Source organism: Orcinus orca, chromosome 1 (genome assembly GCF_937001465.1).
Source record: "Orcinus orca chromosome 1, mOrcOrc1.1, whole genome shotgun sequence".
NCBI classification, from domain to species: Eukaryota; Metazoa; Chordata; class Mammalia; order Artiodactyla; family Delphinidae; genus Orcinus; species Orcinus orca.
Window position 1 is genome coordinate 116,701,793 of NC_064559.1, and position 24,202 is coordinate 116,725,994.

At 41.2% G+C, this 24,202-nt stretch overlaps 1 protein-coding gene across 4 annotated transcripts in view; it reads left to right on the top strand.

Annotated features, from left to right (window-relative positions):
* SORT1 (sortilin 1) overlaps positions 1 to 24,202 on the top strand; it is a 74,221-nt gene continuing 50,019 nt past the window's right edge. Inside the window, exon 1 of one of the 4 annotated variants that reach the window (XM_033434571.2) lies at positions 1 to 754. In XM_033434571.2, the coding sequence (XP_033290462.2) occupies positions 314 to 754 (441 nt within the window). In that variant the 5' untranslated portion in view covers positions 1 to 313. The remainder of the gene's footprint in view (positions 755 to 24,202) is intronic. The other 3 variants (XM_033434564.2, XM_033434586.2, XM_033434577.2) reach the window with 3 other exon arrangements.

The window sequence follows — 24,202 nt, forward strand, 5'->3', positions numbered from 1 at the left end:
CCAAGGAATTTTAGGGGTGTCTCTGGGGGAGAAGAGGGGACCAACCCAGCCCCAACTTGAGGGTGCCAGAGGGAGCAACGAGGGGTCGGGTCGCCACGAAGCGGGGGCGTTCTTGTGAAGGAGGGAAGCTCCTACGCTAACTCTAGAAGCCCGGCCTTGGATACGCCGGCGAGAGGGGGATGACCTCAGCCGTCTCTGCCACGTTCCAGCCAATCAGTCCCGCAACTTGGCATCCTAATCCAGGACCCCCGAAGCCGGAGGCGACGCGAGCCAATGAGCAGTGGGCCGGGGAAGAAGGACAGGCGGCCAGCCTATGGGGGCGGAGAGGCCCGGCTGCGCGTATCCAAGGAACGCCGGGCTCGGGCTCGGGGGTGTGGCGCGGCGCCGGCGGGGGTGGGCGGGCGCGCCGGGCGGCAGGTGTCGGCAGCGTAGGCATTCGGCGGCGATGGAGCGGCTCCGGGGAGCTGCTGGCGACCTCTCGCGCTGGCCCCACAGTCTCAGCCTCCTCCTCCTCCTCCTCCAGCTGCTGCCGCCGGCGACCCTCGGCCAGGACCGGCTGGACGCGCCGCCACCGCCCGCTGCGCCGCTGTCGCGCTGGTCCGGCCCCGTCGGGGTGAGCTGGGGGCTGCGCGCGGCCGCGCCTGGGGGCCCGGCTCCCCGCGGCGGCCGTTGGCGCCGCAGCGCGCTCGACGAGGATGAGGACTGCGGCGGGGTCCGGGACTTCGTCGGCAGGCTGGCCAACAACACGCACCAGGTGAGCGGGCGCCGGGCCCGGGCACCGCCCGGACTACGAGGTGCCACCCGCGGGCCCCTGGGCCCGCGCACCCGGCTCCTCTTTCTCTGTCCGCGCGCCTCGCGTCCCAGCGGAGGAGACCCCGGCCGCTCGCCCGCCGCGCGGCGCCCGCGCCACCTGGGCCGCGGCCCCGAAACTACGGCGGGCGGGCGGGCCGAGTCGGGCCCGGAGAGCGGTCCCCGGACGCCGCAGCCCGGGCAGCTGTGTTTCGTCACAGGGGAAGCCGGCTTAGACTTTCACGCATTCTTTTTTTCTTTTTTAAGTTGTCAGAATCTCTCGAGCGTTGTTGTTTTCCGTCTGTATAAATAATTCGGATCCAGCAACGCTATACCCCAACAGGAAGCTGGAGGAGTGGTTGGAGAAGTTGGAGCTAAACAGAAACAAACGTGTGTCCTCGCGGGGTCAGTACTTTCAGGGTGGGTAGGCGGGTGTTCAGAAATCCCAAAGCAATGATTAGGTTCCTGTGTGTGTTTTAATAGTTAAAGGAACAAGCTTGGCAATGGGGTCACAGCGTATATGTGATCTCTCTTACTCCTTCAACTTGACCTTCTATCATGGCATTGGACTCTGACCAGGATGTCTAGATCCTGTTGTAACAAGGTTTGCAATGGGTAAGAAACACATTGCAGATACTCTGCTTTGAGCTAGGTCCTAGGCGGACACTTTAAAAATTGTGGCAGTTCTGTTTCTGGGGACAAGCAACCCAACCTCTGCACACTACTGTGTTGACAAAGCCAGTTGTTGGCAATGTCCTGGCTACTTGCTCTAGATCAGCTCGGGCATCTTCTTCGTGCTTGTCGGTTTAATTGTTGCATAATGTATTTTCAATTTAATGCATTTTCTCTCATATCTCTTCCTCATTCAAAGAGAGTTGCACATGGGGACAGAGGTGAGGGGCTAACTGCACTTGTCCTCGTTGAACCACATTCTGTATCAGCCGAATCTCAGTCTCCCCTTGATCTTTCTCCCTCTGCCTGGACTCTACTTGTTACCTGTGCAGAATTCTCTGATCTGGGGACCCAGGGCAATTGCAGTCAAAGCATAAGCAGTCAGGGAGAACTCTCGCTAAACGCAGTCCAAGCAGCAGCTGCCTAAAGGTGGCCAAGCTAGTGCTGACGTGTGGGATGGGTTGGGTGCAGATAGGGCAGAATGAGAACTGGGAAGTCTTCCCGTTTGATGAGGGGGAAAAAAATGTGTAGACTTCCATCTCACGGTGGAGAGTTGAGAAAGGCTTTACAACACCAGTGCCTAATTTATAACAGGAGCACTTCCTTCCTTGAGCCAGCCAGACACAGCATTCTTACTCCATATTTGGATTCTTCTCTTGCTGATTGACCTACCTTTAGGACCTGGGGCTACTGGATTTATTCCTTTAGTCAGAATCTTCCCTGGTTGGTTTGAATTTATATGTCATTTGCAATATATTGATTTCTAAAGCAAGAGGTTGAAAAAACTCGCTCAGGGGGTTCTTAGGCCAGATCTACTCAAGAGCAGATCTGAAACCTCATTCTTTGAAGTCCACATGTTAATAAAAAAATCTTCCCTCTTTTTCTTTCATTTTATTTTGTTATTGTTTCCAGTGACTTTTTAAATTTATTTTTTTGTCTTCTTTCATTGACCTCATTTAAACGAACTGTTTTTGCATTTCTTAATCATCCATGGTTTCTTCAGAGATCCCATCCTTTTTGTAGCATGTGTATGTGGTAAAAGTGGAACCACTGTTAATAATCTTCACCTTAGAAATGGTTGAATAAAGCAGTTCTTAGTGGTGCACCCCCTTAACCAAGAACTGTTATCTAGTGGTCTGTTCTGCTTTTCAATTCTATAGTTTTAGAAGTCATAATAAATCATCCTGACCTCTGCTGAAGAGATCTGGTGTTGGGGGAGCCTTTATAAATAGTGTGAAATAAAAGTATAGGCATAACAGAACAACTTTTTATTAGAAATATTGTATACTTTTGTACAGCTGGGAAAGTGCCATTTAGAGTAGTTTTTCATAAGATGACAGGATTCAATTCCCAAGAAAAATGAAAAGTTCGTTGTTCTCTTATTTGTTATAACTTGCTGTTCATGTCAAGCCACATTGCTTCATGTAGTCAGTGTACATGAATGTCCTCCAAAAGTCCAAGATGTGCTAGATACTGGGGGTGCCAAGATACAAAGAAGAGATCATTCAGACTGGAGAACGAAAAGCCTCAGAAAGTTTTAGCGAATCTCCTAGACCTGTTTCTATGGCTTATTTGGCTTTGTGAGAATAGGTTGGTGTTTAACTAATCTTCTTAAGAAAGCAAAGTAGAACTAAAGCGTGATAGTGCTTTTATAGTCTTCTGGTTTTAGGAGACCTTTGCCCTAATGACCTATATAACTCAGTCTCTTCACTCATGAAATCCAGCAAATATGTGTGTGTGCGTATTTATAAATGATTTTTTCTTAGACTAATGAATAACCTTCCTTTTGCCTTTAACCCCAAACTCTTTTCATGCCACACTGTTAACTGATTCTTTCCTTTAAGTGCTTGGAATGTTCATGACATGTATAACCTTTGTGCATGAGAGAAGTTGAGCAAGCCTAGAGTTTATTAATGTTGGTTGCTAAGTTGGATTGCTTCCAAACATTCCTCCTATAAGCACCCCTTTGAGGTTAGGCATGAAGCTCTGTCTTAAAGAAACAGATGAAATGCCTTGGTCAGAGTTATGGTGGTGGCTGACATAACTTCCTTACTTCTCATTCCTGAGTTCAGACTATTTGACAATTTCCTTAAAACTTTTAAAACTTATGATTAGTAAAGCCAGGAATGTTGTTCATTCTCTGTCCTCCTTCTGTTCCTGTCATTAACTACTTCTTTACACATAACTTCCCAACTTCTACCCCAACATCAAAGCATCTGGTTTCTTATATAAACAGGCCCTGTAGTGAGGTTGTGTTGTATGGGGTGTCAGCTCTGAGAAGAATGCGTGTATTTGTTTGCTGGTGCTGGCAGGGCTGAGTCCAGGCTGACAGGACTGAATGTGCCTGTTGGAGGCTTCAGGGAGCTGCCGCTCTTAGCCTGTTGTGGATCTTTGTCACACCCGGAAATCTGAAGGTCAGTGCATTTAACTGCCCCAGAACTTTCTAACTGCCTCATTTATCCCAGTACCCACCCTCTCTTCATACTGCCTTCCCTGCCACTCCCACCGTCACCCTCTAGTTAATCTTTCTTGAGTCCTGTTTCATCCATTCGTGCCGGGGTCAAGGAATAGGAATTCTGTAGGATCTCCTTCCTGGTCCTGGTTGAGCAGAATGAGCAAAATCCTCATGAGGACTCTGCGCCCATACAGTATATTCATCAGACTTTTAACCCCTACGGGATGTTAAAATGAATTCTGTATTGGAGATTTCAGTTAGAAGTATCAGCAAAGTTGATGAAGTATATTTATCTGGGGAAAGGTTAGTTGTCATCTGAGGTTTGGTTGAGGTGAGGGTAGAGAGCTAGCCAGGTAGGACAAGTGGCTCAAAGGGAATGCAGGGAAACAATTAGGTAAGTTCTCTGCTGACTCAAATTTTTGGTTCTGTGCATAGTGATTTTTAATTAGAAAATTAAAAATCACTATGATGAGTCTCCTGGTCAATTTCTAATGACTATTTTCTTTCTCTAATGATAATAGTAATAGGCTCCTTATCCTGCTGTTTTGATCTGATATTTTGTGTTAGGTTCACATAGGCTATTAGCTTCTTTTGCACTCTGCCAATTTCAAATCAACTCTTGCCAATAAACGTTGGGTTCTCAGTGGGTGACTGCAGAAACCATGCCCCCCAACTTTGTCCTAGTTGGCTTGTTACTCATGTGATCCTCACAGAAAGGGCAGTGCTTGAGGGCAGTGGCGAGATGCAGCTTTTCTAGCAGAGGGCTGTGTGGCAATGGCTCCAAAAAAAGATACTGCATTTGTAAATTTCTAAAAAAAATATTCAGTTACCTTTTTTTTTTTTTTTTTTTTTTTTTTTTTTTTGCCGTACGCGGGCCTCTCACTGTTGTGGCCTCTCCCGTTGCTGAGCACAGGCTCCGGACGCGCAGGCTCAGCGGCCATGGCTCACGGGCCCAGCCGCTCCGCAGCATGTGGGATCTTTCTGGACCGGGGCACGAACCCATGTCCCCTGCATCGGCAGGCGGACTCCCAACCACTGCGCCCTCAGGGAAGCCCTCAGTTACCTTTTTATCTTTTTCTAACTAGTGTTTCTGTTGCATCTTGTACTCTTCTATTTAAACGCTTGGTGAAAACTTGTTCTTTCCACTGTCTACGTGGCCTCACTGATCTGTACGTAGGTGGTTTTGAGGAGTAATGGGGCTTGAGGAACAAACTGGTCAATTTCAGTCTGTTCTAGGCAGGGTTTTTTTTACTGACACTGTAATAGTGACTGCAGTCAAAGTTGGGTTAGTAATATGTGGCTTTGAGCTATCTGAGTTGAATGAATCTTCATGATAGACGCTTCATACCTTTAGAGGTTGTTAGGTGAATGCTGGACATGTGGGGTTTTTTTGTTTTGTTTGTTTTGTTTTTTAAGATTGGGGCTATTTTTTCCTTCTCTGTCCTCAACCCCAGTCTCAGGAAACACAACAAAAACAAAATCTTCCATTCAGAGCCTGTGGTGTTTTCCTGAGAAAGTTTTCTGTGAATGTAATTTATTTTCTGTTTTGCATTTCAGTATCTGGCCCTCAACTCCTCATCTACAGCATGAGAAGTTTTGGACTAGATTTAAAATGTCTAAAGAACTCTGTGATTAATATGGAAGAAGAGGAGGCCAAAGGTTGTGATCACAAATGTTTACTGGTTGTTTCCAAGTTTAGAAGCAAATTGTGGCTGTTCCCTTTCCCAGTTGAACTTGAACATAGCCTGGATTTCACATCTGGGGGTAATTTGTTACCACCTCCAGAGCTTGCTTCAGTGAAATATGAGTGTTCTTAAAGATAACAGGAGTATTTCTTTTTTCATATAATTGCGAAAGACATTTGACTTTTTATTTTTGGGAAATACTTTATTGTTCCTTGTTGGCTGAAAAAAAATCTAATGCAAATCAAAGCTACTAGCTTGGATATTCCAAAAGCAAACCAAATAGATATCTAGCAGTAAATTTGTTTTTTCTTTTCCTTCCCTACAGCACTCTGCCAAAACTGGGGCTTTTATTTTTTCTTTTTGTCTTGGCTGCCTGTGTGCTTGAAAATAGATGGTCAGCTTCCCATTAAATACTCAACCCTGTGCGAGTTAGAAACTTACGTGTGATTAATTGGCTTGATTTATTTTCATTAGAAGAAAATGTATGTTTTTTTCCTTCTAGGGCTTATGAGTAGTATCTCTCTTATGTTTGCTTTTGTTAAGAGTTTTGCTCTTTTTTTTTCCTGTATGTTCTAAAAAACTAAGTTCTAATATTGTAGTTGAGCCTGTTTGCAAATCTGATTCAACAGTAAGATCACCCTGAAGTACCAAGAGAAATTGAACTGGGAAGGAAATTTTTAACTGACGTTAGTACTTCCCAGACAGGATAGTTCAGATCAAATGTTTATCTGGTACCTGCTCTTTGTCAAAGAGTTTCACATCATAAATATGCTATATGAAAAGTTCAAAAAAGACTTCTTAATACTCAGATTTGAATCCTGGCTCTGCTGTTTCATAGTTGTATGGTATGATCATAGACAATCACTTAACTTCTCTGACCTTTATTTATTATTTTTTTTAAAACTGGAGAATCAGTTTTAGGATTATTTGGAGGATCAAGTGAGAAGTTTTATCAGAATGTTTTGTTAAATGTATTGTGCAGATATCTTTCACTCAAACACTTCTGGAGTTCTGGCCTGTACGTAAGAAAAGTTAAACATTAAAAACATCCACATTGGGCTTCCCTGGTGGCGCAGTGGTTGAGAGTCTGCCTGCCGATGCAGCGGACACAGGTTCGTGCCCTGGTCTGGGAAGATCCCACATGCCGCGGAGCGGCTGGGTCCGTGAGCCGTGGCCGTGAGCCTGCGCGTCCGGAGCCTGTGCTCCGCAACGGGAGAGGCCACAACAGGGAGAGGCCCGCGTACCGCAAAAAAAAAAAAAAATCCGCATTGATGTCATCTTAAGTATTTAGCTGTTCAGAGATGGCTTGCTGAGAGTTTGGAAGAGTTTTTGAAGAAGGCATGACCACTGCAGTGCAGTGGTCTGGGAAGGCCTCATGGATGAAGAGAGCATCAAAGTGTGGAGGGAATTCTTAGGGAGACCTGTAAAGGCATGGAGGTAGGGAAGTCCAAGACATGCTCAGGGGATGATCAATGGGGACTTTCTGTTGGGGAGAAGTAGTTGATGAGAAGTATGAAAGACTAAGGTTTCCAGGAAAACATATAGAGAAGTAAAAAAAGATAGCTCTTCTTGCCGATGCAGGGGACATGGGTTCATGCCCTGGTCTGGGAGGATCCCACATGCCGTGGAGCGGCTGGGCCCGTGGGCCATGGCCACTGAGCCTGCACGTCCGGAGCCTGTGCTCCGCAACGGGAGAGGCCACAGCAGTGAGAGGCCCTCGTACCGCAAAAAAAAAAAAAAAAGATAGCTCTTTGTGGGGGATGGGAAAAGAGGGGAGGTATGGGGAGGGAGTCTGCCATTAGGACTTACTGGAGAAAGTGTTTTAACAGGTAGTGGTTGACATGAGGCTAGAGCTGGATAAACCAGAGGTGGAAATGGGGAGCCAAGAAGAGTTATCCTTTTGGACGTTGACCGTTACTGTGCTCTGTCCAACAGGAGAGCAGAATAGAGGGCAGGGCCGAGCATCTTTTATACTTGAAGTGCTCAAGGTTCCAAGAAACAATCCAGGACTCCTGGACCTTATTGAAGGAGGTTGTGAGCCCAGGCATGAGGAACCCAGGAGCTATAAGACAGTGAAGCCCGTGAACAGATTTTTCTGAACATTTGTGAACAAGGGTAAGATTGAACTCTTGCTGATAATGTGCTTAACAGTTTGAATCATAGATTGTTAAGCTGATTAACTGGTCAGATCTCTTACCAAGAAGGCTAAATGACTTGCTTACAGGCCAAGAGCTGGGCGTAGAACACTTATGTCCCAACATGGTGCTGCATTTGGAAGTGTTTCATAGAGATATTTTAAGTCAATGCATTTGCTTTAGGAATAAGGCAGGGTTATAGACCCCAGTTGTAAGTCATGTAGTTGTGAATTTCTCTCTGCTCCTTGAGGTCATAGTTCCCTCAACAGAGCTCAATTAGCCTTTCTAAGCCTCAGCTCCCCATCATGTAAAATGAAGTATTATCATAAGGCTTCAAAGAGAGAATGTTTTGAAAACCTTGAATCCTACCACATATGTAGGATTTATGTCATTTCTATATTTTTTTAAATTTATTTTATTTATTTTTGGCTGCACTGGGACTTCGTTGCTGTGCGTGGGCTTTCTCTAGTTGCGGCAAGCGGGGCCTACTCTTTGCTGCGGTGCGCGGGCTTCTCATTGCGGTGGCTTCTCTTGTTGCAGAGCACGGGCTCTAGGTGTGCAGGCTTAAGTAGTTGTGGCACATGGGCTCAGTAGTTGTGGCTCGCAGGCTTTAGAGCACAGGCTCAGTAGTTGTGGCGCATGGCTTTGTTGCTCTGCGGCATGTGGGATCTTCCCGGACCAGGGCTCGAACCCGTGTCCCCTGCATTGGCAGGCGGATTCTTAACCACTGCGCCACCAAGGAAGCCCCATGTCATTTCTTAATAAGCCTGTTGATTTATTACTGTGTCCATAGAGTCCAATTATCAGCCAAATGAGCCTGATAAATACCAACTCCAGAGGAACATGTGCATAAAAGGAGACAGATGAGGCATAAATGTATTCGGTTTTATCACTTGGCAGGGTTGGGTGACAGGCTTGGGCGGAGGTGGCAAGAATGAGAGTGAGTCAAGATTGGCAGAAATGTAAGAAGCATATGTGTTCCTTTTTTTTTTTTTAACCTTCATGATTACATCAAAATTTTAACTGGTTAATATGAGTGATACTAACAAGTGGTATTAATTGGAGTTCTTTGAGGCCGTGGTTAGGAAGGAATGTGATCACAGGTTAGACCTGGATTCAAACTTCAGTGGTAACCAGGGACAGGTGACCCTTAGTGAACCTTAGTTTTTTCATCTATAAAATGGATGTACTAATACGTACCCCTTAGGGTCTTTGTGAAGATTAAATGAGACTGTGTAGAATTTGGTATGTATTCATCCTTTATTGGATGTTTTTTATAATGATTATCTACACAAAGCTTCTAATGCATTACCAGTTAGATGCTCAGATATTTGTGTATGCACTTAAATTTTTTTTCCATAGCTGAAATATTCCAGGAGAATTAGTATGGGTACTCACAGGAACCAAATATGTATTAAGAATTATGTACTAGTTATGTGCTTGGACTTGGAGTTTAAAAAAATTGGGTATGGTAAGGGAGAGACCATCTATTCAAAGTATCTTTCTTGAAGCTATGGGAGATGGAGGAGAAAATAACCCCACCATCATCAGATACCTGGTCATCTGGTTATAATAGTTTCAGGTATATATAGTTATTTACTTATAGTGTTAAAGAACTTACAATTAAAAAAAATAAGGCTACTTATAATTCAATAACTATTTCTCTTCTCATTCATTAAGCTTTAAATATGCGGTTTTAAGTTGACAGCTCTAACATAGCACTTTGCCTCTTTCACCCTGATTCATTAACTGAGCAATCACTATTAGCTTTGTACTCTATTGACCTCTGTAACGTTTTAAGAAATATTAGTGAGATGTGATAGGTACTCCTCAAGAACTTAGCTTGAGAGCAGGGCAGACCAGAATGTTAATGGAATTCTTTTTTATAATGCGCGTATACCTTTAAGGTAGTATCTCACTATTTCCTGGCCTACGTTAGCTCTGCTCTAGTTGAAGTTACCTTATCACCAGTCCCTTTAGCTTGCCATGTGCTCTGTTGCTTCTCCATTTTTGTTTTCATGGCATTCCTCCTGTCTGAATGCCTTTCTAGCTCTGCTTGTTTTTTTTCTGTTCTCGCCTACAACATTTAACAATGCCATGTAATCCAGCACTTTACTATAGTATTCTATTTTGTATTCACTTTCATTTATTCAATTGGTATTCTCCAGATTATAAACACCTTAAAGGTAGTACAAGCATGACCCCTTAACTTCACCCTTTTGCCTCACATAGTGCTGGAGAAAGTGTAGTCATTAAATGTATAGTCTGGAGTCAGACAGGAGCTTGAAACCTTGCTCTGCCACTTACCAGCTGTGTAACTTTGGGAGAATTATTTAACCTCTCTGACCCTCCTTCTTCATCTGTAAAGTAGCAATGGTGCTTTATATATCATGAGTGCTCAGTAAAGGTCAATATTATTATTATTCAACAACTTTTTATTGAGCACCTACTATGTGTTGGGCCTTGTACTGGGTACTGGAAACTGATTTGGAACACAACAGACAAGATCCCTGCCTTTATGGACCAGTAGAGAAAATGGACATTAAACACATATGTAATTACAAATACAATAAGTACCAAGAAGGAAAAAAGCAACTACAGGAGAATAATTGACAGAGGTCCTTTTAGCCTGGGGCACTAGGAAGCGCTTGCTGAGAAAGTACTTAAACTGGTACTGGAAGATGAATAGAATTTTTCCTGTAGGAGTGTCCCAGACAGAGAGAAAAGCATGTTCACAGGCCTGGGGCTAGAAGGAGCATGGTGCACCCAGAGGTCTGGAAGAAGGCCAGTGTGGCTGTAGCAGAGGGAGGCCGGGCTGGTCCCCACACCCAGTGGGGACTGGTGAGCTTTTATGGTCCAGTCAGCTGGCCACTGGCGCATATCCTTTCATCACTTTCTTTTCTTTGAAATGAGATTAAGATGTAAAAATTAAATGCCAACAGTTTGAAATTTAACTCATTTATTAGGCATGATGAGAAATGAATTATCCCATGAAGATGAGTTTTTCGAAAACTAAGCCTAGGGTAGACATTTAAGCCTACCCTTTTGAATGCCAAAATTTGTTGTTTTTGTTATTTTTAATGGATATCTTTCTAAAATACATACGTCTCTGCCTTCTTTGTCAACAGTATGACCTTGGATCATTAAGGAGATTAAATTATGCTGTACCACGACTCACATTATTTTAAAGTGGTATGGCATTAATGCCCTCAAGGTCTGTTGAGATTTGTGGGGCTATTTTCTCCCATTTTGAATGGCCCAGATTTATAAGCTTAGTGCCATTGTCTGCCTGTTGAAGTTTACTCTTTTTTTCCTGCAGAAATGATAGTCCCCTTGCAATATCCTGTTCCTTCTTGCTGCTGTCCCTGTCTCTAGATACAGTGTCGCCCAAATTTAACTTCTGTAAGCTAAGAAATTTTACTTCTGTAAGATGCTTCTGTAAACTGAGAAAAAGATTTCTAATTTTAGGCAATCTAACAGGTTTAGCAGATTGATTTAGAGCGACGGTCTGCAGGTTTCTCTTAGTGGTCAGGTGCATAGGGTTTTATTGCATGGACACTGTCATCAGAGGTCTCTCTCCCTTGCTTCCTTTCAGTGAATGTCCAGGTTGTTGAGGTTTCTAGATAATGGAGTTGCTGTTGCCCTTTCCTGTTGACACTAGAGTATTGTGGAGCAAGGGGCTGATTTTTTTTTTTTTTTTTTTCCCCAAATGAAGGCAGAGCAGTGGAAAAGCAAACTGAGGTGTGAAATTATTGATGAGTCATAGAATTTTAAAGCTTATAGGTACTGGAAATGTCATTCCAGCTTCCTCGCCTTGGTGGTGAAGTTAGGTTTTACTGCCCAAGTTCACAGAGCTGTTGGCAGAGCCGGAAATGAAATTCACATTGACCAGGTATTAGCCCAGTGCTCTCCTCTGTACCATCCTGCCTCACAGAAAACTCTGAATAATTGAATAGGTTTGCAAACTTGTATACGGTTTTATGTTTAGCCTTTTTATTTCTAAGGATAGTCTCTGGGAGGACTGGAACATTTGTGATCTTATTTTTGGCTCGTGTTTTATGGTCCTAGCAGTGCCTTATTTAACGGAACTGTATTCTGTTAAGATTTTATTCCTGCCCGCAAGAGCTTCGCCCAGGTCTTGTCCCAAACCTCTCTTACACCATCACTGTGTCCTGTCTATCCCTGTGTTCCCTGTTTGGGGTTTGGAAGCCTAAATCTTAAATTCCCAGCCTTTATGGGATCACCAGTGCCTTGTTATTTCATTTGATTCTTATTATTCCAGTGAGTGAAGGAGCATAATTCAGTTTTACTCCTGAGGAAGTAGATTCCCAAGAGAGAAAATGATTTGTGCCCACTTTCCCAACCAGTTAGTTACTAGACCAGGCTTTAACACCCTTTTGCAGTTTTATTTTTCACAATGACAGGTTGTCTTCTGTAGGTTGAATATCTAGCATGTTTAGTCTTCATTCTTAGACTTCGGTTAAGAAGTGTGTTCATAGAGTATAAGCTCCCTGAGCACAGAGTATGTGTTGTCACTGCTGTGTCTGCAGCGCCCCAAAGAGGGTCCGGCACATGGTAGGCAAGCAGATGTATTTGTTGAAAGAAGGAACATGTGTGAAGGATGGCATCATTGAATTCACTCTCTGTTTACTTGCCAGAGAGGTTGCTCCTGATGGCCAGACTGTCGGGTCATCTGCAAGTGGCTTTTAAACTGGGGCGCGCCATGTGAAACTGATCCAGGCTCAGTTGTGCTGGTGTTAATTCTTTCAGTGTTTTACTTTTGATCAGGTGTGTAACTAAAGATAGGCAGAGGTTTCTCATTACCAGAATTTTTTTCCAAGCTACGGTGACTCTCGGGACCAACTTTAAGTTCTCCCAGCTATAGTAACAGTAATTTAATTAGACTTCTTGTTTGATTAGATGTGAAGACAAAGTTATTTCCGTAAAGAATGTTGTGTTTTATGGCCTTTCTCTTTTCCAGATGGAACTAGGGATTAGCCAAATGACCACAGAAATGGACATTTTTGTTAATTCATGGTCTCTAAAATGTGTGGACCTCAGGCTTTAAATGGTGGGCATTAAATGTGTGGATGAGTCTTGCATTATCCTCTGTCAAGATGGTTGTGTTTCAGAGAAGGTAGTACAAGCTGTCACCTACTTTCTAATGTAATGAGTCCCTGAAAACCAATTTGGTTATAAATGCCAGTCAGTGACTCCCTGCTGCCCAGAGCTCCCCTACCAGAGGTCAGTATATGGCTATCAGTGCCACCTGGGACACTAGAAATCACTATTCAACAGATGATGGGGTGGGGAGTAATTCAGTCACCATGGAAAAACTATAAAGAAGAAACACCACCATAAATTCTGCCACTTAGAGATGGTTGCTGTTAATATTTGGAAGAATGTTTTTAACCATAAACGCACACACACACGATTTTACATGCTATTCTGTAAACCTGCTTTTTACTCAACATGTTATGAATATCTTTCAATGTCAGTAAATACCTGAAACATTTTCATTAGCACCTGGTATATTGTTTCATTGCATAACATAACGCATTTAACAAAGCTTCAGTTCTTGTCTAGGATATACAGGTATAGTAATATGGGGTTGTTATGTGGATTAAATGATAATGTGTGTAAGATGTTTAACACAGTAGATGGCCTGCAGGATGCAGTAAACCTTCAGGTGTATAACGTATTTTGTAAAGATGCGTAATTATCCCCTGATAATAAATTCCTGAGTGGGATTGCTTGGGTCATGTGGTGTGGGCATTTTCAGTTCTGATTCACATCACCAAATAGCTCTCCAGAAAAGTTACAGCAGTTTATATATTCCCACCCACAGTGCACACAGGTGCTCTGGTGTCCACCCCTCACTGGATACATTTTGTCAAGCGCTTCCAACAGGTGGAAAATGTTATCACATTATTTTTCTTTGATTTTCTTTTGATTACTAGTGAGATTGAATAGCTTTTCAAACATTATTGGTCATTTCTGTGTCCTTTTGTGAATTACTTGTTTGTGTCCTTTGCCTATTTTCTTTTCTTTTAAATTTTATTTATTTTTGGCTGCGTTGGGTCTTAGTTGCTGTGCACAGGAGCTACGCTTCATTGCAGCGCGCAGGCTTCTCATTGCGGTAGCTTCTCATGTTGCGAGCATGGGCTGTAGGTGCTGGCTTCAGTAGTTGCAGTACAAGGCTCAGTAGTTGCAGCACGCGGGCCCTAGAGCACGTAGTTGTGACACGTGGGCTCAGTAGTTGTGGCTCGTGGGCTCTAGAGCGCAGGCTCAGTAGTTGTGGCGCACGGGCTTAGTTGCTCTGTGGAATGTGGGATCTTCCCGGACCAGGGCTCGGAGCCATGTCCCCTGCATTGGCAGGCGGATTCTTAACCACTGCGCCACCAGAGAAGTCCCTGCCTATTTTCTTTTGAGATCTTTGTCTTTTTCTTATTGATTTGAAAACTCTGTATTAACCCTTTATTGTGTTGCAAATAATTTTTTCCATTTTTTTTTGACTTTATGTTCAGTATTTTGCCATTGATTTTTTTTTAATAGTCAAAGTAATTGCTATATTAAGGGTTCTGGGTTTTGTATCATTTTTTGTAATGGTCTTCTCATTTCTAAGATTATAAAAATATTCACTCATACTTCTAGGATTTTTATGGTTTAACTTTCTGTATTTAAATCTTTGTCATATGTGGAATTTAATGTGGAGTCGGGGTAGGGGGGTAAGAAGGGAGTTAGGAATCCAGCTTTTTATTTTTCCCAAATAGCTGGTTTTTCCAAAACTCTTTTACCACTGATTTGAAATGCTTGCTTTATCATACACTAAAAGAAACTTTGTCCAGCCTTGGACTTTGTTTTGTTCCATTGATCTGTCTTATCTATTCCTGTGCCAGTGACTGTGCTAGGGGATTAATAAACCTCTCACTAGATGGGGCAAGTTTCATGCTCATCTGTTCCTGATAGAATCAAGCTGACATTTGACATAGCTAATCTTAAATTTCTTGGTTTCTGAGCTTTCTACAATAGGGTATGATTATGTAATCTGAATTACTGTATTTACTCTGTGGCCCCTCTAGATGCTGGTTTTGGATTGCTAATCACACAAACAGTATATTTACGTGGTTTCCCTTAATTTTGACCTGCTTCTAGATCCTGCATTTGACTGACTGCTTAGCAATATGTAGTGGCCAGATCGTGTTCTCTTTGTGCTAAATAATCTACTCTTAAGCATACTACATTGGAGCAGCACAACTATTGTTTACCAGAAATAAAACAGGCTTCAGCTCTCTGCCACCTTCTCCATTTCATTTGTCATGTATACAGCTAATACATAACATCTTTTTTGTAACAATGCTTGAAGTAGACACTTTACCTTCTATTGGCTGGACTCCTCAACTCCTAAATGTTTTATTTATATGTTTAGTATTTTAATATTGTAGGATATTCATTGGAAATATTGTGTTGGAGGTTTGGGGTTTTCTCTTCCTAAAGGGCTTATTCTGCCTTTCAGTTCTTTCTATCCAGAGTTTTGTCCTCTGCTCTTATTTCTTTTATTCATCTAACTTTGCCTTGATTAGAGCAGTTGAACCATAACTTATTAGTTGATTATGTTCAGCTGTATGTACCGTTGGAAACCTTCCTCATTTTTTTTTTCTTTTTACAATTTGTTTTTATTTGTATCACACAGTACAACTGTTCAAAAAACTTTATGCCATTCTGGAAAAGAAAAGGCTCCCTTAAATAGAAGGACCAAAGTGATAATGGGGAGAATAAAATAGGTTAATGCAGGAAAATGCGGTTTTGGATTCTTTATCTAATAATAGTATGATAGGCAGAAAGAGTTCCAAGTTTTACTTATAAAGGACCAAAACAAATGAAATCCTAGAAAAGAATATGGAGGCAGCCAACTAGCCAATTGACCATTACATAGGTAGAACATAACCCCGCTTCCATTTATCCCATCGCCAAGGAGTATCATTTGCTTTTGCTTAGGACCAGGAATGTGTACATTGTGATGCTCAGAAAGGCAGCAGAGAAGCACCATATATTTTCAATCCAGAATGAACACAGCATACCGTGGAATCTTTTGGGTTTAGTTTCTCCCAAGAATAGATCTGACTCTTGTGGGGTAAAAGAAAGTAAGAACCAGGCTGCCCTGGGAAACCTTCCTTGTTTGAGTGAGTGATCCTGTGGCCTCGTCTCAGCTTTCTTTGGGTATTTCAAGAAGTACTTTTTCTTTTCACACACATTTCCTTTTCTCTATTTTTATTTTCCTTTTATTCCCACTGTAACTGTGTTTATCCTGATCTTGAAATTCTTATTTAACAACTACTTAATAGCATCTACTGTATACGTAGCACTTTACTAGTTGGTGAAATTAATATATTTTATTTGTGTTACCCTTCGAACTTTTTCAAAATACTTGCCTATATCTTCGTGTTTGTTCTGCCTGCACAACTCCCTCTACCATACCTTGCTATTGCTCCCAACTGCTCCCACCTCTGTCAGCCCTGCTTAAATCTTAGTGGACAGACTTTTATTTCTTCATACTCAAATATTTGAATTTCTCTTCTGTATAGTCTACTCCTGGCCGTTGCCTCTAAACGCTTTGATGTGTTTATCAATTTTTGACTATATGGAATTGATGGTAACTACAGTGAAGGAGAGGAGTAAGGTCACTATTGTATGTGTGAATACCCAAGAACACATACTAGTGTTTAACAATGTTGTGGCTGGCAGTAAGGGCATAGGAAGAAACCCTACTTAGCTAGTATTTACTGAAATGGTGGTAATCACGGTAGAGGGGAGATTACACACAGATCAATTTTGGTAGCAGGGGTTTGGGAATACACTTTTACGGAGATGTTCGTGGAGAACTTACTATCTATAAGACCTTGTGCTAGGCCTGACAGGAAATACCAGATCATACTGTTTGCCATCTAAGAATTCCTAACATGATTTGAGAGGTAGCCAAATACGTAAATAGTTATAGTACAAGCAACATCAATAAGTGCTGTGAGAATAATACCTAAGAAGAGGTTATTCAAGCTCTGATAATTAGGAACTAGAGTGGTTGGTTTTACATGGAAAAATGGGATTTCAGCTGTCTTTCAGATCTTTTGCATTGGTGTAGTCCCTCTCTTGTGGCTATCAAAAAGAAACACCCACAACATGGGAATGTAAATTGGTGCAGCCACTATGGAAAACAGTATGGAGATTCCTCAGAAAACTAAAAATAGAGTTTGCCATATGGTCCAGCAATCCCACTCCTGGACACACACAGACAAAACTATAATTCTGAAAGATACATGCACTCCTATGTTCATGGCGATGCTATTTACAATAGCCAAGACATAAAAACAACCTAAATGTCCATCGACAGGTGAATAGATAAAGATGTATGTACACAATGGAATATTACTCAGCCATAAAAAATAATGAAATACTGTAATGCCATTTGCAATGACATGGATGGACCTAGAGATTATCATACTGAGAGAAGTAAGTCAGAAAGAGAAAGACAAATACCATACGATGTTACTTATATGTGGAATCTAAAATAGGACACAAATGAACATAAGTACAAAACAAAAACAGACTCACAGATACAGAGAACAGACTTGTGGTTCCCGGTGGTGGGGTGTATGTGTGTGAGGGAAGGATTGGGATTTTGGGATTAGCAGATGCAAACTATTGTATATAGAATGGATAAACAACAGGGTTCTACTGTATAGTACAGGGAATTATATTCAACATCCTGTGATAAACCATAATGGAAAAGAATAGGTATATTGGGTTGGCCAAAAAGTTCATTTGGGTTTTTTCCGTAAGATGTTAAGGAAAAACCCAAACTAACTTTTTGACCAACCCAGTATGTATAACTGAGTCACTTTGCTGTACAGCAGAAATTAAACACAACATTGTAAATCAACTATACTTCAATAAAATTAAAAAAAGAAAAGAAAAACCCACCATATAATGCTGAGGAGCGATGGATATGTTGAGAACAGAACCTTTCTTCTTTAAAACCTGCATTTTTTTTAATGTGTAAAATTTATTGATTTTTCATACATTCAGAGAGTTATGCAGTTGTCAACTACAATCATTTTTTATTTTTTTAACATCTTTATTAGAGTATAATTGCTTTACAATGGTGTGTCAGTTTCTGCTTTATAACAAAGTGAAGGACATATATACATATGTCCTTATATTTCTTCCCTCTTGCATCTCCCTCCCTCCCACCCTCCCTATGCCACCCCTGTAGGTGGTCACAAAGCACTGAACTGATCTCCTTGTGCTATGTGGCTGCTTCCCACTAGGTATCTATTTTACGTTTGGTAGTGTATATATGTCCATGCCACTCTCTCACTTTGTCCCAGCTTACCCTTCCCCCTCCCCGTATCCTCAAGTCCATTCTCTAGTAGGTCTGCATCTTTATTCCTGTCTTGCCCCTAGGTTCTTCTGACCATTTTTTTTTTTTTAGATTCCATATATATGTGTTAGCATACGGTATTTGTTTTTCTCTTTCTGACTTCCTTCACTCTGAATGACAGTCTCTAGGTCCATCGACCTCACTACAAATAATTCAGTTTTGTTCCTTTTTATGGCTGAGTAATATTCCATTGTATATATGTGCCACATCTTCTTTATCCATTCATCTGTCGATGGACACTTAGGTTGCTTCCATGTCCTGGCAATTGTAAATAGAGCTGCAATGAACATTGTGGTACATGACTCTTCTTGAATTATGGTTTTCTCAGGGTATATGCCCAGTAGTGGGATTGCTGGGTCATATGGTAGTTCTATTTGTAGTTTTTTAAGGAACCTCCATACTGTTCTCCATAGTGGCTGTACCAATTCACATTCCCACCAGCAGTGCAAGAGTGTTCCCTTTTCTCCACACCCTCTCCAGCATTTATTGTTTCTAGATTTTTTGATGATGGCCATTCTGACTGGTGTGAGATGATATCTCATTGTAGTTTTGATTTGCATTTCTCTAATGATTAATGATGTTGAGCAGTCATTCATGTGTTTGTTGGCAATCTTTATATCTTCTTTGGAGAAATGTCTATGTAGGTCTTCTGCCCATTTTGGGGTTGGGTTGTTTGTTCTTTTGATATTGAGCTGCATGAGTTGCTTTTATGTTTTGGAGATTAATCCTTTGTCAGTTGCTTCATTTGCAAATATTTTCTCCTATTCTGAGGGTTGTCTTTTGGTCTTGTTTATGGTTTCCTTCGCTGTACAAAAGCTTTTAAGTTTCATTAGGTCCCATTTGTTTATTTTTGGTTTTATTTCCATTTCTCTAGGAGGTGGGTCAAAAAGGATCTTGCTGTGATTTATGTCATAGAGTGTTCTGCCTATGTTTTCCTCTAAGAGTTTGATGGTGTCTGGACTTACATTTAGGTCTTTAATCCATTTTGAGTTTATTTTGTGTTTGGTGTTAGGGAATGTTCTAATTTCATTCTTTTACATGTAGCTGTCCAGTTTTTCCAGCACCACTTACTGAAGGGCTGTCTTTTCTCCACTGTATATTCTTGCCTCCTTTATCAAAGATAAGGTGACCATATGTGCGTGGGTTTATCTCCAGGCTTTCTATCCTGTTCCATTGATCTATATTTCTGGGGTTTTTTTGCCAGTACGATACTGTCTTGATTATTGTAGCTTTATAGTATAGTCTGAAGTAAGGGAGCCTGATTCCTCCAGCTCCATTTTTCTTTCTCAAGAGTGCTTTGGCTATTCGGGGTCTTTTGTGTTTCCATACAGATTGTGCAATTTTTTGTTCTAGTTCTGTGAAAAATGCCAGTGGTAGTTTGATAGGGATTGCATTGAATCTGTAGATTGCTTTGGGTAGTAGAGTCATTTTCACAATGTTGATTCTCCCAATCCAAGAACATGGTATATCTCTCCATCTATTTGTATCATCTTTAATTTCTTTCATCAGTGTCTTATAATTTTCTACATACATGTCTTTTGTCTCCTTAGGTAGGTTTATTCCTAGATATTTTATTCTTTTTGTTCCAATGGTAAATGGGAGTGTTTTCTTAATTTCACTTTCATATTTTGCATCATTAGTGTATAGGAATGCAAGAGATTTCTGTGCATTAATTTTTTATCCTGCTAGTTTACCAAATTCATTGATTAGCTCTAGTAGTTTTCTGGTAGCATCTTTAGGATTCTCTATGTATAGTATCATGTCATCTGCAAACAGTGACAGCTTTACTTCTTCTTTTCTGGTTTGGATTCCTTTTATTTCTTTTTCTTCTCCGATTGCTGTGGCTAGGACTTCCAAAGCTATGTTGAATAATAGTGGTGAGAGTGGGCAACCTTGTCTTGTTCCTGATCTTAGTGGAAATGGTTTCAGTTTTTCACCATTGAGGACAATGTTGGCTCTGGATTTGTCATATATGGTCTTTATTATGTTGAAGAAAGTTCCCTCTATGCCTACTTTCTGGAGGGTTTTTGTCATAAATGGGTGTTGAATTTTGTCAAAAGCTTTCTCTGCATCTATTAAGATGATCATATGGTTTTTCTCCTTTAATTTGTTAATATGGTGTATCAAATTGATTGATTTGCTTATATTGAAGAATCCTTGCATTCCTGGGATAAACCCCACTTTATCATAGTGTATGATCCTTTTAATGTGCTGTTGGATTCTGTTTGCTAGTATTTTGTTGAGGATTTTTGCATCTGTGTTCATCAGTGATGTTGGCCTGTAGTTTTCTTTCTTTGTGACATCTTTGTCTGGTTTTGGTATCAGAATGATGGTGGCCTCGTAGAATGAGTTTGGGAGTGTTCCTTCCTCTGCTATATTTTGTAAGAGTTTGAGAAGGACAGGTGTTAGCTCTTCTCTAAATGTTTGATAGAATTCGCCTGTGAAGCCATCTGGTCCTGGGCTTTTGTTTCTTGGAAGATTTTTAATCACATTTTCAATTTCAGTGCTTGTGATTGGTCTGTTCATATTTTCTGTTTCTTCCCGGTTCAGTCTTGGAAGGTTGTGCATTTCTAAGAATTTGTCCATTTCTTCCAGGTTGTCCAATTTATTGGCATAGAGTTGCTTGTAGTAATCTCTCATGATCCTTTGTGTTTCTGCAGTGTCAGTTGTTACTTCTCCTTTTTCATTTCTAATTCTATTGATTTGAGTCTTCTCCCTTTTTTTTCTTGATGTGTCTGGCTAATGGTTTATCAATTTTGTTTATCTTCTCAAAGAACCAGCTTTTAGTTTTATTGATCTTTGCTATCATTTCCTTCATTTCTTTTTTATTTCTTTCTGATCTGATCTTTATGATTTCTTTCTTTCTGCTAACTTTGGGGTTTTTTTGTTCTTTTTCTAATTGCTTTAGGTGTAAGGTTAGGTTGTTTATTTCACATGTTTCTTGTTTCTTAAGGTAGGCTTGTATAGCTGGAAACTTCCCTCTTAGAACTGCTTTTGCTGCATCCCATAGGTTTTGGGTCGTCATGTTTTCATTGTCATTTGTTTCTAGGTATTTTTTGATTTCCTCTCCGATTTCATCAGTGATCTCTTGGTTATTAAGTAGTGTGTTGTTTAGCCTCCGTGGTTTGTATTTCTTACAGAATTTTTCCTGTAATTGATATCTAGTCTCATAGCGTTGTGGTCGGAAAAGATACTCGATACGATTTCAGTTTTCTTAAGTTTACTAAGGCTTGATTTGTGACCCAAGGTATGATCTGTCCTGGAGAATGTTCCATGAGCACTTGAGAAAAATGTGTATTCTGTTGTCTTTGGATGGAATGTCCTATAAATATCAATTAAGTCCATCTTCTTTAATGTATCATTTAAAGTTTTTGTTTCCTTATTTATTTTCATTTTGGATGATCTGTCCATTGGTAAAAGTGGGGTGTTAAAGTCCCCTACTATGATTGTGTTACTGTCGATTTCCCCTTTTATGGCTGTTAGTATTTGCCTTATGTATTGAGGTGCTCCTATGTTGGGTGCATAAATATTTACAATTGTCATATCTTCTTCTTGGATTGATCCCTTGATCATTAGGTAGTGTCCTTGTCTCTTGTAATAGTCATTGTTTTAAAGTCTATTTTGTCTGATATGAGAATTGCTACTTCAGCTTTCTTTTGATTTCCATTTGCATGGAATATCTTTTTCCATCCCCTCACTTTCAGTCTGTATGTGTCCCTAGGTCTGAAGTGGGTCTCTTGTAGACAGCATATATATGGGCCTTGTTTTTGTATCCATTCAGCCAGTTTATGTCTTTTGGTTGGAGAATTTAATCCATTTACATTTAAGGTAATTATCAATATGTATGTTCCTATTACCATTTTCTTAATTCTTTTGGGTTTATTATTGTAGGTCTTTTCCTTCTCTTGTATTTCCTGCCTAGAGAAGTTCCTTTAGCATTTGTTGTAAAGCTGGTTTGGTGGTGCTGAATCCTCTTAGCTTTTGCTTGTCTGTAAAGCTTTTAATTTCTCCGTCAAATCTGAATGAGATCCTTGCAGGGTAGAGTAATCTTGGTTGTAGGTTTTTCTCTTTCAACACTTTAAATATGTCCTGCCACTCCCTTCTGGTTTGCAGAGTTTCTGCTGAAAGATCAGCTGTTAACCTTATGGGGATTCCCTTATGAGTTACTTGTTGTTTTTCCCTTGCTGCTTTTAATATTTGTTCTTTGTATTTAATTTTTGATAGTTTGATTAATATGTGTCTTGGCGTGTTTCTCCTTGGATTTATCCTGTATGGGACTCTCTGTGCTTCCTGGACTTAACTATTTCCTTTCCCATATTAGGGAAGTTTTCAACTATAATCTCTTCAAATATTTTCTCAGTCCCTTTCTTTTTCTCTTCTTCTTCTGGGACCCCTATAATTCGAATGTTGGTGCATTTAATGTTGTCCCAGCGGTCTCTGAGAGTGTCCTCAATTCTTTTCATTCTTTTTTCTTTATTCTGCTCTGCAGTAGTTATTTCCACTATTTTATCTTCCAGGTCACTTATCCGTTCTTCTGCCTCAGTTATTCTGCTATTGATCCCTTCTAGAGAATTTTTAATTTCATTTATTGTATTGTTCATCTCTGTTTTTTTGCTCTTTAATTCTTATAGGTCCTTGTTAAACGTTTCTTGTATTTTCTCTGTTCTATTTCCAAGATTTTGGATCATCTTTACTATCATTATTCTGAATTATTTTTCAGGTAGACTGCCTATTTCCTCTTCATTTGTTAGGTCTGGTGGGTTCTTGCCTTGCTCCTTCATCTGCTGTGTGTTTCTTTGTCTTCTCATTTTGCTTAACTTACTGTGTTTCCGGTCTCCTTTTCACAGGCTGCAGGTTTGTAGTTCCCGTTGTTTTTGCTATCTGTCCCCAGTGGCTAAGGTTGGTTCAGTGGGTTGTGTAGGCTTCCTGGTGGAGGGGACTAGTGCCTGTGTTCTGGTGGATGAGGCTGGATCTTGTCTTTCTGGTGGGCAGGTCCACATCTGGTGGTATGTTCTGGGGTGTCTGTGGCCTTATTATGATTTTAGGCAGCCTCTGTGCTAATGGATGGGGTTGTGTTCCTGTCTTGCTAGTTGTTTGGCATAGGGTGTCCAGCACTGGAGCTTGCTGGTCGTTGAGTGGAGCTGGGTCTTGGCATTGAGATGGAGATGTCTGGGAGATTTTCACCGTTTGATATTACGTGGAGCTGGGAAGTCTCTTGTGGACCAGTGTCCTGAACTTGGCTCTCCCACCTCAGTGGCACAGCCCTGACGCCTGGGTGGAACACCAAGAGCCTGTCCTCCACACAGCTCAGAATAAAAGGGAGAGAAAAAAGAAAGAAAGAAGAAGATAAAATAAAGTTATTAAAATAAAAATAATTAAGAAAAAAAATTTTTTAAGTAATTAAAAAAAAAACAAAAAAAAACCCAGACAGGCAGAACCCTAGGATAAATGGTAAAAGCAAAGCTATACAGACAAAAATCATACACAGAAGCATACACATACACACTCACAAAGAGAGAAAAAGGGAAATATATATATAGATAGATAGATATAGATATAGATATAGATATTGCTCCCAAAGTCCTTCTCCTCAATTTGGGATGATTCGTTGTCTATTCAGGTATTTCACAGATGCATCAAGTTAATTGCGGAGATTTAATCCGCTGCTCCTGAGGCTGCTGGGAGAAATTTCCCTTTCTCTTCTTTATTCGCACAGCTCCCGGGAGTTCAGCTTTGGATTTGGACCCGCCTCTGTGTGTAGATCACCTGAGGGCGTCTGTTCTTCGCTCAGAGAGGACTGGGTTAACGGAGCAGCTGATTCGGGGGCTCTGGCTCACTCAGGTCAAGGCTAGGGAGGGGTACGGATGCGGAGCGAGCCTGCGGCGGCAGAGGCCAGCATGACATTGCACCTGCCTGAGGCACGCCGTGCGTTCTCCTGGGGAAGTTGTCCCTGGATCACGGGACCCTGGCAGTGGCAGGCTGCACAGGCTCCCAGGAGGGAAGGTGTGGGTAGTGACCTGTGTTTGCA